At 41.2% G+C, this 15570-nt stretch overlaps 1 protein-coding gene across 2 annotated transcripts in view; it reads left to right on the top strand.

Moving 5' to 3' along the window:
• ADCY2 (adenylate cyclase 2) overlaps nt 1-15570 on the top strand; it is a 435859-nt gene that overhangs the window by 364621 nt on the left and 55668 nt on the right. For both annotated transcript variants that reach the window (XM_045005617.1, XM_045005618.1), the window contains one exon: nt 9136-9273. In XM_045005617.1, the coding sequence (XP_044861552.1) occupies nt 9136-9273 (138 nt within the window). The remainder of the gene's footprint in view (nt 1-9135; nt 9274-15570) is intronic.

Genomic DNA, 15570 nt, shown 5'->3' with positions numbered 1-15570 from the left:
ACCTCCTTCCAGCCTGTCAGTTAGGTGCCTAAGACTCAGATGTGTGGCAGTGAAGTGCCTAAGTATCTGTGAGGCTCTGGGTCATAAGCCGCACCCCTCTCCTCTGCATTTCACTCCTGGCTCACTTAAGGGGCTTCCCACTCAGATTGCTGGCATCTAGGACTCTCTTTCTTGGGTGCCTAGTTCTCCCCATACAATGCAGTGCCTAAAGTCCCTTGTTAATCTAGCCCTAAAACTCTGCATTTTTTTTCTGAGTCTAGTGCTGAATTGAAGTGTGCTCTTGGGGAACTCAGTCTCTGTGTGATTCAGTTTGCTTCTTTGTATAATACAGATAATAATGCTACCTCCTAGCCATGGTCCAAGACTTAATTCAACCTTTATAAAGTGCTTTGAGATTCTTAGATAAAGCTGCTAGATTACAACTGAGTATTGTTATTACTTTTTAGCCCAGATTAGCTCTTATGCACAAACCTAATATAATACCATTTTTATTAGTCTATTAATGACATCAGGAAAAATATGATGACAGCAAAGACGTGCCAGTGAGTGGTAAAGAGCAAAGCAAAAAGAAGGAAATAAGAAATAGCAGAGCTACACGGCAGGCTGCAGTGCTTTGGACAGAGCAGAAATGTATGTTGATGGGGCACTGTTCTTAATGGGACAGCTCAGTTCTGAAAACAGGAGTCAGGGTCCTGGCATATTAGAATCAAATGATATTGGAAGGCCTGCTCCACTGGAGCCTTTGCTTGTTCATCCAGCTAAGGGAGCAAGTCAACTTGTGGAACTCCTTACCTGAGGAGGTTGTGAAGGCTAGGACTATAACAATGTTTAAAAGGGAACTGGATACATTCATGGTGGCTAAGTCCATAAATGGCTATTAGCCAGGATGGGTAAAAATGGTGTCCCTAGCCTCTGTTCGTCAGAGGATGGAGATGGATGGAAGGAGAGAGATCACTTGATCATTGCCTGTTAGGTTCACTCCCTCAGGGGCACCTGGCATTGGCCACTGTCGGTAGACAGATACTGGGCTAGATGGACCTTTGGTCTGACCCGGTACGGCCGTTCTTATGTTCTTAAGGGAGGAATACAGACATACTTTTCTGGGGCTTTTCTTTTAAAGGAGCAGCCCTAAAGAGTTCCAGTTAGTTTAGGCAGTAACCAGAAATGGTGCCACTTTAATAATATCTAATATTTATTTTCAATGCTCACAATATATTTATCACATATTTTCTAATATATAGTGAAAATATGTTTCCCCTGAAGGGGGATCCTGGATTAGATCTGTGTGACCTGTGAGATTTCTTGCTGACCTGAGCAGCTGCAAGAAGTGGGGGCACTATTTCTATTTGTGCCTTGTGGGTTTGGCTGTCAGTAAGCAGCTTATTGGCATCTGCAAAGTAGGTTATTATATTATAGGTGTGAATTATTATAACCATTCCTATTACCACCATTATTGTTATTTATTGTGCACCATAATTGTGTGCCTGATATGGTAAGTCAATGGAAAAGAGAAACTGGAAAGCAGCTGGGCCATCATTCACAGCTGTCTTCCTCTCCCAGTGCATGTGTCTAATTTTTTCTCTTCTGCACTGCAGAATCCCAGCATCCCTCACCGCAACCAAGCTATGTGTATGAGCTCAAGTTACACCCTTTTGCCATTGCCATTACAGATTTGAAATCTGACCCACCAGCTACAAATGCTCTGCCACTGAAAAGTGCTGCCTGAAATGCTCAGGACAGCACAGATTCTTGTATTTGGCCTTTGTGCTTTTACAGAAGGAAACCATTTTCCCATTAATTTTCAGTATTTTGAGAAGACAGGATTTATCTACCTATATTATAATCATAGTGGGTTCTTCTTCTTCTTGTTGACCAGTATGAAAAAAGCAAACATTTACAGTTGTTTGGCAAGATAGGTTCTGCCATCCCTGATCTCCAGAGATGCATGTTTTGGAGCCCCTTACAGAAGGTCCTGAGAAAGTGTGTGAGGTGGCAGCCGCAAAGCTAGTTTTTCCTTTAATAAGGCCCTGTAACGCAATTTAAAACAAATGTTCAGGGCCATATTCTGCTCTCAGATAACTTGCATGCATTTATGTCAACAGGAAACATGTACACACAACTGAGGGCAGCATTTGTCCTCCTGGTTGTGTGTGTGTGTGTGTGTGTGTGCACGCATGTATGTGTGTTCATATAACTTAAAATTGCCAATTGATTTCATTTTAAAATATGCAAAAATAAATAATTAATTTCCTAACCTTGTTGAGTCTTGGCATGCCAAATTTCATTCTTGGACAAATATTTAAGGGGAATGCTTTAAACCTCTTGAGGATTTAAAGTGGAAACACCAATATTTTTTGTCATAGTAATGCTCTTGGGTTCTGCTTGGTTGAAATTAAGGACATCTGGCTGTTATAACACTGTGCACTCATCTTACTTAAATGGTACCTGTTTGCCCTCTCAATCTGTTCTGGTTTTACATGGTTGTCATCCTTGCAAAGGGATTAAGATGTGAAATGACTGTCAGTCTTTAACAGTTCTTGCACGTTTTCTTTTCTTTTAATGGGAAAGAGAACATGAAAAATACTTATGCTCTTCGGAGAATAATTCATTTAAAGACGTTAAGGGTTGTGTGACTATCTAGATCTGTTTGGGACTCAGTTAATACATTATAAGGTAGGAGATTTATACTTGATTTTCACTTTAGGTTCATCATAATAAGTTAATGGCCCGTTGATCACATTGTTCCAGAGCACTGCAGTTCAACACCTCAGATCATTGATCAAGTCTACATACAGAGCCATCTCTTGAAAATATAGTGGTTCTGAAGTGTCCTGCACATTGCATCCACAATTTAGAATTTTTTCCTTTTAGAAAATACCATACTAGATCAGACCATTGGCCTCTCTAGCCCAATAACTTGTCTCTGACAGTGAATAGTATCAAGTGCTTCAGAGGAATGTGTAAGAGTAGACAGTATTACAATAACTTGCCCAGTTTGGAAAGTTTCTTCCTAACCCTCTTTAGTTAGAGATTGGCTTGTACCCTGAAGCATGAGGATGTATAGCCCTTCCAAACGCCAGTTCTTTTTTCAATGCTGCAAATTTTTGGCCTTGAAGAGATTCTGTAGCAAAGAGTTTCACATTCCAATTTTGAATTGTGTGAAAAAAGTATTTTCTTTTATTAATTTTTAATGTGCAGCCTTTCAGTTTCGCTGGAAATTGTTCCCTTTGTTCCCATATTATGAACAAGTACAAATAAGTGCTCTACCTACCTTCTCTTTCCCAATCCTTGTTTTGTATATATTTATCATACACCCTGCTGTTATCTCTTCCCTAAAGTAAACAATTGCTCTTCATGATGAATTTTTTCCCATGCCTATAAAGGCATTGGCTTAACTTTGAAATGTCTATGCTCACATTTGCTCTTATTTTTAAAGGGTATTTTTATTGTACTCAAGAGCTTTAAAGAGAAATTATTAATGTTATTATTATTAATTGTATTGGGGAAGAACTGTTAAAATGAGCTCAGATTTAAATGTTTGGTCATCTGTAGCAGTGATGCACAACCTTCACATCTATTTACATAGAATTTACATATTAATCAGAAATTGTTTATTTAAAGGTATTTACAGTTCACTAGTGTAAATATCATTGTTAGTGCACACACCACTTACAAAGCTGGTAGAAGACAAAATATACTTCCGAGCACAACAGAGGAAGTAGTACCAGTGTGAGGCACTGCTTATGTGAAACCATTTTCTTGATTTCGAGCTTTACCATTGCAGTGGTCACACACATTGTGCCAGTGGTATTGCAAGTTTGAGGCTGTTAGAGGGATGCAGTGTTTTGATTAGTTCTGATTCTTGATTATAAGGTTTTGTTTATATGTATTAACAAAGAGGACTGCACAAATAGTAGCCTACATACATAGCTGAATGTCTGTCACTTGCCAGTCATTTAGTCAAAAAGGCCCAAATCCTGTAAAGACTTACACAAGTTCTTAATTTTAAGCACCAGAGTAGTCCTGTAAAAGTCAGTGGGACTACTCACATGCTTAGAATAAATGTGCATTCTCAGGTAGAGGAAATAAACAAATACTTTCACCACATGGTTGATATTTTAGCCACTGCAGGTCCTTCCAGAGTGGCCCTGCCTCTCAATTTCGCCATTATGAACCCAATAAAGTGGCTGTGGCAGACACCTGCATGCCTTCCGCCCTCTTCTGAAAGGGCTGAGCGCAAGTATTATGTGCCCACACAAAGTTATGTGTCCTTTACTTCCATCCCATCCAGAGTCCCTTGTAGTATCTGTTGCCAATGAGAGGGAAAGGCAGGGGCATCAGGATGCAACCCCAAAATTAAAAGACTCAAAAAAGTTAGACCTGTTCAGTAAGAAAGTTTATTCTACTGGGTTGCAAAGCAGCATGCACTTTTAGGTAGGTATGACTTTAATGTATGGGAGTCCATGCTGAAATTTAAAGACATGCTGCCAGAAGATGCTAGGCAGGAGTTCTCCTCACTAGTGGATGAGGGGAAAGCAATGCAAGGGCCTCATTTCAAGCTGCTCTGGATGCGGCTGCCTCAGCTGCTAAGTCCGTGGCTTCAGTAGTGGCCATGTGTGGGAGCTCCTGGTTGCTGTCTCTGGGCTCCTGAAGGAAGTCCAAAGGCTGCAGTCAATTTATGTATCTGGTTTTTACCTAGAACCACATGCAAATAAGGATGAGCAACGGCTACACACATTGGACATTAGATGAGCACTACCATTGTACATAGACGGGCTCAAACCATTTTACCAGTCCACCCAAATGTTTGTGACTACAGCGGACAGAATGAAAGTTCTTCCTGTCTCCTCACAGAGAAGTTCATCTTGGATAACGTCCTGTATCTGATCTCATTATTATCTGGCATGCATTATTATCTGGCATGCATTATTATCTGGCATGCATTATTATCTGGCATTCCTAGTGCAGCTCTCTATTCAGGACATTTATAAAGCAGCAACCTGGTTGTCGGTGCACACTTTCACTTCCCATTATGCCACCACCCAATATTCTAGAGATGATGCCAAATTTGCTCAAGCCATCTGTGTGTACATGAGCTCCAATCCCTCCTCTTATATTACTGCTTGGGAGTCACCTGGAGTGGGCTGCACATGCGCAATCACTCAAAGAAGAAAAAATGGTTACTAACTTTCCATACCTGTTCTTCGAGATATGTTGTACATGTCCATTTCACAACTCACCCTCCTATCCTCAACATCAGAGTTTCCAGAAAGAAGGAACCGAGGAAGCTCTGGGTCTGCTGAGACATTTATTTTTGCCCATGGTTTTTACGGCAGCAGAGGGCTCTTGAACCACCTTGACAGATACCACTGACGGGAAAATGTACGGTGACTGTGTGTGGGATGTGCACACTAGAATAGTGGAATTGATATGTGCAACACATCTAGAAGAATAACAGTTATGAAAGGTTAGTAACTGATTTTTCTGTTAATACAACTCAGTTCTGAAATTCAGTGATCCCACTGTATTGAGCGTCCCAGAATCAAACTTTTGCCTAATTTTCCAGTGGTATTGAATTGTGGTGGTTGTGTAGTGTTTAGCCAGGATTCAGACTACTCAAATTATTTTACTTAGGTTCTGATATGGTTTCATCTAGCACTGTACAAAATATTAGTCACAGAATTCATACTCAGCACTTGCTTCCTTTTAAGTTTGTCAGGGAATTTTTTGCAGAATTTTTCACATTGACAAAGATTTTGTCAAAGATGCACAAATTGTTTTGCTAGTGGATGTCAGTGAAAATTTCAATGGTGTATTTTTAAGTTTTGAGCTTTATTAATTGGGTTTAATCATATGATGAAAATTGCATAGTATTCCTTCAGAGTCCCTGTTTTGGGCTATCCCATGGTTTCAGGGTGGTCAGCAGAAGTCATTTGGACCCAGGGCCGCCCGGGGGGGGGCAAGTGGGGCAATTTGCCCCAGGTCCCGGGCCCCACAGGGACCCCCACGAGAGTTTTGGGGGGCCCTGGAGCGGGGGTCCTTCACTTGCTCTGGGGACCCCAGAGAACTCTTGCAGGGCCCGGGCCCCCAGAGCTTCTTCCGCTCCGGGTCTTCAGCGGCAATTCGGCAGTGGGAGGTCCTTCCACTTCGGGACCTGCCGCCGAAGTGCCCCAAAGACTTTGTGATGTGCTCCTAAAAGGTTTTTGGGGATTGGAAATAACCTGCTACAACTTTATTTCCTAAGTCACAAAGTGGCTGTGTCCACATTTTTCTTCAGGTCAAAGGCAACAGTATATGTAACTTCAACAGTATCAAGATGACACTAACAACAACAAAAATAAGAACAGAACCTGATGAAAGCACCAAAACAAATTTTGATTGATAATTTTTATTTGTTACACAATGTATTGTTTCCTGAAATGCAATGTAGTCTCCAGAATTTTTCCTCATAAAATAAATCTGCTGTCTGTACATGTAGTAATAAATATCACGATTGTTATAATAAAAAAAACCAGAAGAGTAAATTTTAAAAGAAATTATACAAAATTCAGTCCATTAGCCTTTAAATATATATATATAATGTCAAGTACTATTCTCGGGATGAAGAGCCCTGCAGGTACACAAGAGACTGTAGATTGTTCACATGATTCCTGACATATTAATGTATTAATAGCTTGATTCAGTTTGACAATGGATTTTAACAAAGAAAACTCAGATTCACTGCACAGAACTATAGTACTGCACTTCTATAATCCTCTCCATCTAGAGAGAGCGGATCAACCCAAGCTGATATGCCAATGTGAGTAAAAAAAACATGTGGAGCAAAACTAGGGCTGCTTTGCAAGGCAGAAGGTTTCTGGGATGCGATTGTCCAAGTAATTGGATGTCAGTAGGTGGCATGCTGTGGCCATTAAACCTGTGCTAGATCTATTAACTGGGAGTTTCAACCCTGCTCTTGGGAGGTTCAGAGAATGAGTATTGTGCATATTCCTTGTTCTCTGCCTGTGTCCTGCAGGTGATTCTTGTGGTGATTTTGTTCTGAGACCAAAATTCCTGATTTAAGACCAATAATTTTAAAGTGCTCTGAAATCCACAGGCAGACTCAGATTTTATGCAGAAGTATTGTCTGGGACATTAGCATTAGTAAATAGAGGCAAGATGAAAGACTCTAATAAGCAGTTGGGATAATGTAATCATGACTCACACTCTTCACCCATTTCCTGAATAATGGGGCTGATTGTGATCTAAGGAAGGCAACATGTGGGGTTATTATCTGTAAGGGTAGAATGGTAGTATGTGTATTATTGGCATGTTGGGGCAGAGGGCAGAGTTAAGGTTGTGTCATGGATTGGTGTGTACCTTAATTCTTCATTTCCTAGCTTTCAGAGGTTGGAGCATAGCTGAATTTGACATTTTAGAAGGGCACAATATACTATTGGGAAACTGTAACTCTGTATTAATGAAGTCTTTGGACAGTTAATATTGGCTTCATAGCCCACATAATGTTTATGTTATGTGAATATCTTGTGCCTCCAGACTTTGTGTCTACATGATTAGAGGCCATAAGGGGAAAAAATGGTGCAGACTGACGCAGGTGGAGGTGGATGAAATAATATTTTTTTGCCCTGTGTATAAGGAATGTTAGTGTTAGTGCCAAATTGTGCCCTCAGTTGCATGTCCAGATGCAAAACCATCTGCAATACACATCCAATTTACTTCACTGCTCAAGTGAGACTGTTATCTGAGCTGTCATGTTTCTTTATTTTGCCAATGGCTGAAGAGAGGACTTCAATTTCCTAAAATGGCATTCCTTTAACTTTAATAAGCACCAGCAAACAAGTCTTTAAAACTAAAAAGACTAAAAATATGTTTTGAATATATATTTAAAAATCAGCATAATAGTTATATAATTATATGGGGAAATGACTGTTGGGAGATCTCTGCTGCTTTCTGTTTGATCCACTTCCTGATGTTTTTTGTGGTCTACTTTGAATATATCCATTTAAAAGACCTCATTCTTGCAAACAGTTTTGCATAGGACAATTCCTGAACCTGCATTGAACAGCTAGTTTATGTCTACACTGCACAGTCAACCCGGGTAATTGGCCAGGGCCGCCCAGAGGATTCAGGGGGCCTGGGGTCTTTGGCAGTGGGGAGGGCCCCGCTTTGGCGGTAATTTGACCCCACTCCAGGGGACCCGAAAAACTCTTGTGGGGGCCCTTGCAGGGCCTGGGGCAAATTTCCCCACTTGCACCCCCCTCTGGGCGGCCCTATAATTGGCATCTGTGTCTGAGCACCCATGTTAGCCTCACTTGGATGTGAACATCCCCACAGCAAAGCCCTACTTATATTACTGTGTCCTTACTGTTTCCACATTTGCCTATGAGAGAGGGAGGGAAGGAAGGGCATGTGAGGGACACAGACATCCCTGGTTCTTTGTGCTGAGACGCTATAGGATACTTTCTCAGTCATTTGTGTTAATTACGGGAAAACTTGCCCATCCTGCAGAGGGAGTTGTAAGAAGGGCATTAGAGAACTATCAGCACTGGAGTGTTTTTTTTCCCTGCGTCCTTACAGTAATGTGAGTGGGTTCTAATCTATATCCTCATTTGTGTAAACTAGCCTGGGCTTCAAGCACCTCCAAACCTGGGTGTGAGTTTTTTTGGTGTGGATGGTAGGGACAAAAACCTGAGTGAGAGATCTGGGTTAAGTGTGCAGTGAAAACATTCCCTTAGTTGTTTCTTTAAATGCCCAGAGGCCTTCAGGCATTGGTTATTTTTTTTAAAAGTTTAGTAATAGTGATGATGATGTTGCTATTAATTTTATATTCTTAATTATGATTTATTATTAATATTAGTAGTATTGTATTGTGGGTGTTTAATAAACTATTACCTAGTTTGCAGTCTGAATCCCAGGACTGATATTATGTCAAGAATTTTCTTAATTTATAAGAAAGATAATTAACCACTGTGGCAAGATAACAGTTGAACACTTCTGTGCAATGTTCTTTTTGAGTTAATTGACCTACATATTAATACCATTCAGAATTGTGATCATTCTTAATTATAACCTAAAGGAATTCATAGGAATTAAGAATACTCATGCTGTTATGTGTTTCATTTTTTCTATACTTAGCAATGCAGCAAGAAAGCCTCAGCTTCACTGTTATGGATTTTGAAATCATCTGGAATAATTGCAAACCATCCCTGGCCACGAATCACTCTCACATTCACAACTACTACTATAACATTAACGATGGCCATATTCAATATGGTAAGCATAATGATGTTTTGTTTCTCGTTCTGTGCCAGTGAGGTCTATTTTTATTTTTATCATCTACTTGGATGACATTTTAAAGTTGTAGTCTGTAGTTATTTCAGTAGGGTGAATGATAGTAATGGCCTTCCAATGACTCAGAAATTCAAAGCAAAGCAAACATCCAGTATAGTGGGGGTGATCAATTCTGACCTCTGCGTATGAGACGTCCTCAACAATAATTCAGTTCTTGGACATGTTTGTTAGGAGAATTTTTTAATGTAAAAGGTACTGGAGAAATCTTAAAACATTCTCTGAGTGTAAAAATAAATAATCCTAATTGTTAGAAAAAATAACAAAATATTTGCTCATCACAGTCCAGGGATCAGTTCAGTGGATTATGATGTTAGCAGAATGTCTGCAAAATGCTGTACAAAGAGCTTGAATTTCACTTTGATTTTTTCTGACACCTGTCTGTTCCCCACAACATGTTCATAATTTACACACCATTTAATTTAAATTCCTTGTTAAAAAAAAAAGAAAATCTGTTTTAAAATGACAAAGGTTAAAATTTTCAAAAGTGCCAAAGTGACTTAGGAGCCTGTTAGTGGGATGAAAGCTAAGCCACTAAGGTGCCTTTGAAAATGTTACCAAAAATGTCTGTTACTTAAATCAGAGAGACTGGTAGTGAGATGGGGTAAAAATACTAGCTACAATTATTGTAAGGAACACAGAAGCAACATAAAGGGCTACATTCTGTCTTGCCCTGTATGAGTGCATTAGTGAGGAAAAGCATACAAAAAGCCTCATTCCCCTTCTCCCTTCCAGGTAGAGTGATGATCTAGCTCTTCTTATATGGTAGGCAGAGCCAGGCAAACATGCCCAGTGATACTCTATAGCACCAAGAAGAGGGAGGGGAGATACTCAGCTGGGTAGGTGGTATGGCTAGGACCTAAGTTTCCTCTAAGCTGCGTGGCTACCCAGCAGTCTATCAAGTGTCGCGCACGTCAGGTGCCCGTCCCCCCACTGCCACACCCTCTGCCTTGGAGCCCCTAGCCAGCTGTTCCCAGGAATCTCCGGGGGGGGAGGGGACGGGGTGTTTCTGACAGCAAGGTGTCCCCCTCTCTCACCGCATCTCCACAGAGCAGGGGAGGGACATGACAGGTCTCCGGAGTAGGATGTGGGATGGAAGTTGCTGGTGACTGCTGCTGTGTCTGAACAAGCAGGCTTAAGACTGGTGAATGCTGATCTACTTAAAGGGGCAGCATATGTCACACACACACACACAGTGTGTCTCTCACAGACATAGGTGTCTCACTCACACACACACACTGTCTCATACACACATACAGACACATTGTCTCTCACACACGTGTCTCTCTCACACACACATACATACACTCTGTCTTTCAAACTCACCTCCCCACACATACTTGTATTATTGTTTTTGTTGTTGTTACTTTTTGATACTTTCTGCTATGCACATATATTCTCTGTGATTTTATTCCTTCAAAGTGCTGTTATTTTAGTTTTTTGACTGGTCAATGCATTTCATAATTTTTATTCCTCTCTTATGCTTAAATTTTATTCTTTGAGTAGTGAGTTCTAAAATGCCTAACCTGTCCTGGCTGGAGTAATTATCCCTATGGTAACTTTTTAAAAAATATATTATATCTAGGGTTTTTGTTTCTATTGGTGGTGCACATCCACACATTACCTCGATATTGGTGAACATAACAAAAATCATTTTGCACATGGATGGAAAAAATAGAGGGAACATTGGCTAAGGCGCAGAATGTTAGCTGTTGTCCAGTGGCTGGCACTAGGGAAGCTCGTGTAGGAAAGACTAGTGCTGAGAATACTTGCACTGACTCCCCTGAGCCATTCTGCCAATCTGTCCTTCAGAGGCATAATGACTTACATGCCCTCCCCCCCTTCAACACTATAGCTGTTCCCTTTTTCTTCCCCCTCCCCTGCATGGCAGAAACCACAATCTGTGCCTATTAGTTTAGATAATGAGTTATGGTTGATAAAATGAGAAATGTTAAGCCATTTTGTTGCAGATCCTAGGTGCTTGGGGCATTCTACCATATAATAAAAATGGCTTCTAATACAGTTTAATTATTTCTCATTTATATGAAATTAAATGTATTATTTAAGGTCCCAATTCAGTTAATAGAAAAATTGATTTCAAACTGAGCAAGATCACTCTTTAAAATTAATACGGTCAAATCCTGGCTATTCTCTTATTTTCTTCTTTCTTTCTGATCTTTGATTACTTCTCTGCGGAAGGCCAAAATGACAAATTGCTTTCCATTTCCAGTAACACAGGAATGTGCTCTTCTCTTCTCTTGTAATACGATAAATTCATGTAATTGTATTAATAGTCCATTACTAATCTCTTAAATACACAATTCACAGGTAAACGAATGATTGCATTTCAGTGGAATTCTGAGGGGGGGACTGACTGATTTCTAAATTTTCATTAAAAAGGGCAGTGAGCCTCCAATCCTGTGGCTGCATAGCATTGGAATCAACTGTCCACTTTTAATCTGAGGGACACATGGTCTAGTGGCTTGAGCAGAGCATAGGAGCCAAGAACTGTTTATTTTCTTGGCCCCATGCCTGATTCCCTCTTTAAAACTGGGAAAGTCTTGTAATTTCTCTGCCTCCGTTGCCCATCTAAAAATGGGAATAGTACTATTTACTTAGAGTATTTTTTTTCAAAAGTGATTTACACCAGATGTTTAAAGTATGTTGGTATTGCTGTGTTCAGCATATATCTAACTTATTTAGGAGACTAAATCTCATTTTCAAAAGGGATTTAGGCACTTAGGAACCAAAATCCCATTGACAGTGAATGGAATTTAGGCTCCTAAGTTCCTAAATCTCTTTTGAACACTTAAATGCCTTAAAAATCTGAGCCTTTGGCACTTTGGAACCTTCGGCTATGGTTTTGTTGACCAACAAAAGTTTTACCTACAAAAAGCGCTGGTGTGGACAGCGCTATGTTGGTGGGAGACACTTTCCCACCGACAAAGCTACTGCCGCTTGTTGGGGGTGATTTTATTTTGCTGGCAGGTGAGCTCTCTCCTGTTGGCAAAAAGCAGCTACACGGGAGACCTTACAGCTGTGCCGCTGGAAGGTACACAGTGTAGACATAGCCTTAGTTTCACTGAAGGTCAATGGTACTTAGGAAAAGCACTTTTGACAATTGTACCCTTCACTCTTTCACAGGGTAGTTACTGGGCTTAATTACTTAGAGTTTTTAAAGTAGTTTGAAAATGGTAAATGTCCTTCAGTTAATTACAGAATTGTTTTGAATATATATTACTTTTTTTTTTTTGGTTTGCTTTCACATAGCATTTTTCAGGAGACAGTAGTCAGCCATTTGTAATAACTACACTTGAGATGTCTGAATGCTGAAATCTACTTGTCTGAGTTCCTAAACACTGACATGTACGATTTGTGAAAGGAGCAAGATCTACTAGAACTTTATCTGGTTCAGTCTATGAAGATAATTGTAGGTTGGTTGGTGGTGGGGTTGCCTTTGGGGGATGAGAGGTTGCCCTCACATTCCCCACCTTGTATGATAAGAAGAGATAGGCTCAAAACAAACCCCAGAGTCAAACATTATCAAAATTCTACTAAATTCCATTCTCAGTCTGGATCCAAATTTTGCATTTCTTCTTTTGGGTAATTGTAAGTAGAAATGAAACAAAGACGTTTACTTTTGGGTTGAAGTTAAAACTACACTAGCGTATGAATGTTAAAAAATTAAAAATTGTTCCTAAAACGAACAAGGTCAAAATGATGCTTTTTTCAACAAATTGGCTTTAATTAGTTCAAGTTCTTCTTTTATTCAGAATGCAAATGACTGTAGGGCTTCAAAAGCTGTACTTTAAAGCCTTATTGTCTTGTAGAATTAGCACTTTTGACAAATAACCATGTTCCATGATATTCATTTGATGATCATTTTAAGTACAATTCCCACCTTGGCACTAAATCTTAGCTCTGATTTTAAAAAATGACTTTAAAATATTATTGCAAAATTTGCATTGGCTTAATATTAATAGCAAATTGTGGGTGAGACTGAAGTATCATTTATTATAGCTCCCAGCAACATGTTCTTAAGAATAGAGTCCATTAACTGCATTTATTTCCATGAACTCTTTCATTAGGAAAAGGCAAAATGTAGCCATTAAGGTCTAATGGTTATCTACCCATAGTGTATGTAATAAATCATAAAATCAAACCCAAAATGCCAACTCAAACTCACACTTCATATTGCAAGGGACAGATGTAGAGAACACTGATAATTCGAAGTATTTTTTTACTGAATATTTGAATCTAGTTTTATGTTGTTACAGTAATATAGCCAGGAATAATAGGATGAAATTTAAAAACAGCCGATGTAATGTAAATATCAGAAATGCTTTTTAACTGTAGCCAGCGGCGTCTAATCCTGGTCTCATTGAAGATTAGATGTAGTGAGTTATGTTACAGTGTGCAGTATTCATCTGTGGGAAAGGAAGGTGCCCCTTTTGCTGGGAATTTTAACTGGATGGAACAAAGCACTAGGAAATATACTGTAGGGAATAATCCTGAACTCTCAGGGAGACAGAGATAGAAAAGACCTATTAGGTCATCAAACTTGGGAGATTTAATGAGTAGCTGGATAGAAAATATAAAATCTTAATTCTCATTGTGCCTTGTCAGTCTGTGTCATAAACCTAATTTGTGGACCCTAACAGGATTAAAGCCATGGTGAGAGTAGCTTTAGAGCAGGCCTGCACAACTCGTAAAGCGGCGAGGGCCACATTACTCCAAAGAAAACAGCTGAGGGCTGAAACCCCCTGGCCCAACGGAAACACGCCCCCCCACAGCACATCCCGGCCCTGTGAAAACACCCCGCCCCAGCACCGCCCAGCCCTGCAGAAACAAACCCTCCTTCCCCAGCGCCGCCCCACCAAAACAGCTGTGGGCCAAAAAGGAAGGTTGGGGGTGGGGAGGTGATACTTGATTTTAAATCAACCAGGGGCTCCCAGCTGAAGAGGTGGCTGGGAGCCCTCAGGGGCAAATTAAAGGGCCCAGGGCTCCGGTGGCTGGGGGAACCCGGAGCTTTCTGGGGCTGGGGCAGGGATTTAAAGAGCCCAGAGCTCCTGCCGCTGAGGGGAGCCCGAGCCCTTTAAATCCCAGCCCCAGCCCATCTGCTGGAGCCGTGGCCGGGATTCAAAGGGCTCTGGGCTGCCCGAAGCGGTGGGGAGCCCTGAGCCATTTAAATATCAGCTGCGGCCGGGAATCTCTGCGGGCAGCCCAGAGCCCTTTGAATCCCAGCCACGGCTGAGATTTAAAGGTCTCAGGGCTCCCCGGGGCTGCGGGCAGCCCAGAGCCTTTGACTCCCGGCCGCGGCTGAGATTTAAAGGGCTCAGGGCTCCCCGCGGCTGCGGGCAGCCCAGAGCCTTTGACTCCCAGCCACGGGGAGCCCTGAGCCCTTTAAATCCCAGCTGCAGCCGGGAGTCAAAGGGCACTGGGCTGCCCGCAGAGCGCCGTGTGCGGGGGATTTAGAATACCCCCGCGGGCCACACAGTGAGGCTCCGCGGGCCGCACAGTGAGGCTCCGCGGGCCGCATGTTGTGCAGGCCTGCTTTAGAGCATTTACGAACCTAGGGGAGTTCTGATGCTCCCAAGAACGGCAGATTTTTATGCCAGTCTTATACACATGTCAGGCAATTCAAGTAAATCAGAGGTACCTCTACCACATCCGCCATAGAAGGTATAGAAGAGGAAGTTGTGAATAAAGGCATGACACTGTCTCACAAGCATATATCTTTGTTATCTGCATGGAGCTATGAAAACAGTACTGTGTCTTTTACCAAAACTCAGGACATTCTTTCCTCTATGCTGATTGGCTGCTTGCTCCAACCCTCTCCTGCTTCCTTCTTCACACTCTTTTCAGTTCATTTTTCTTCTCCCGACCCTGTCTGGTCCTCTCCATTCTTCCTGTCTTCTCAATGTGTTGCATTTGCTTCAAGGACACTGAATAATGCTGAGAGAAAATATTCTACAGTCAAAAAAGAAGCACTTGCTTGTCTATGGGCTACTGAAAAATGGAGAACTTACCTGTGGGGCCACACATTCAAGTTGCGCACAGACCACAGCCCTTTGACGACGTTGCTCACCATGAAAGGACTGGGAAGAGCAGGATATTGTATTGCTAGATGGTCTGCAAGACTACTCTCTTTCAATTATGACCTGGAATATAAGCCTGGAAACAAAAATGTGGTAGCTGATTGCCTTTCTCGCCTGCCTTTGC

Source organism: Mauremys mutica, chromosome 2, assembly GCF_020497125.1.
Source record: "Mauremys mutica isolate MM-2020 ecotype Southern chromosome 2, ASM2049712v1, whole genome shotgun sequence".
Taxonomy (NCBI): Eukaryota; Metazoa; Chordata; order Testudines; family Geoemydidae; genus Mauremys; species Mauremys mutica.
The sequence above is the reverse complement of the archived record's forward strand: the minus strand, read 5'-3'. Positions and strand labels throughout refer to the sequence as shown.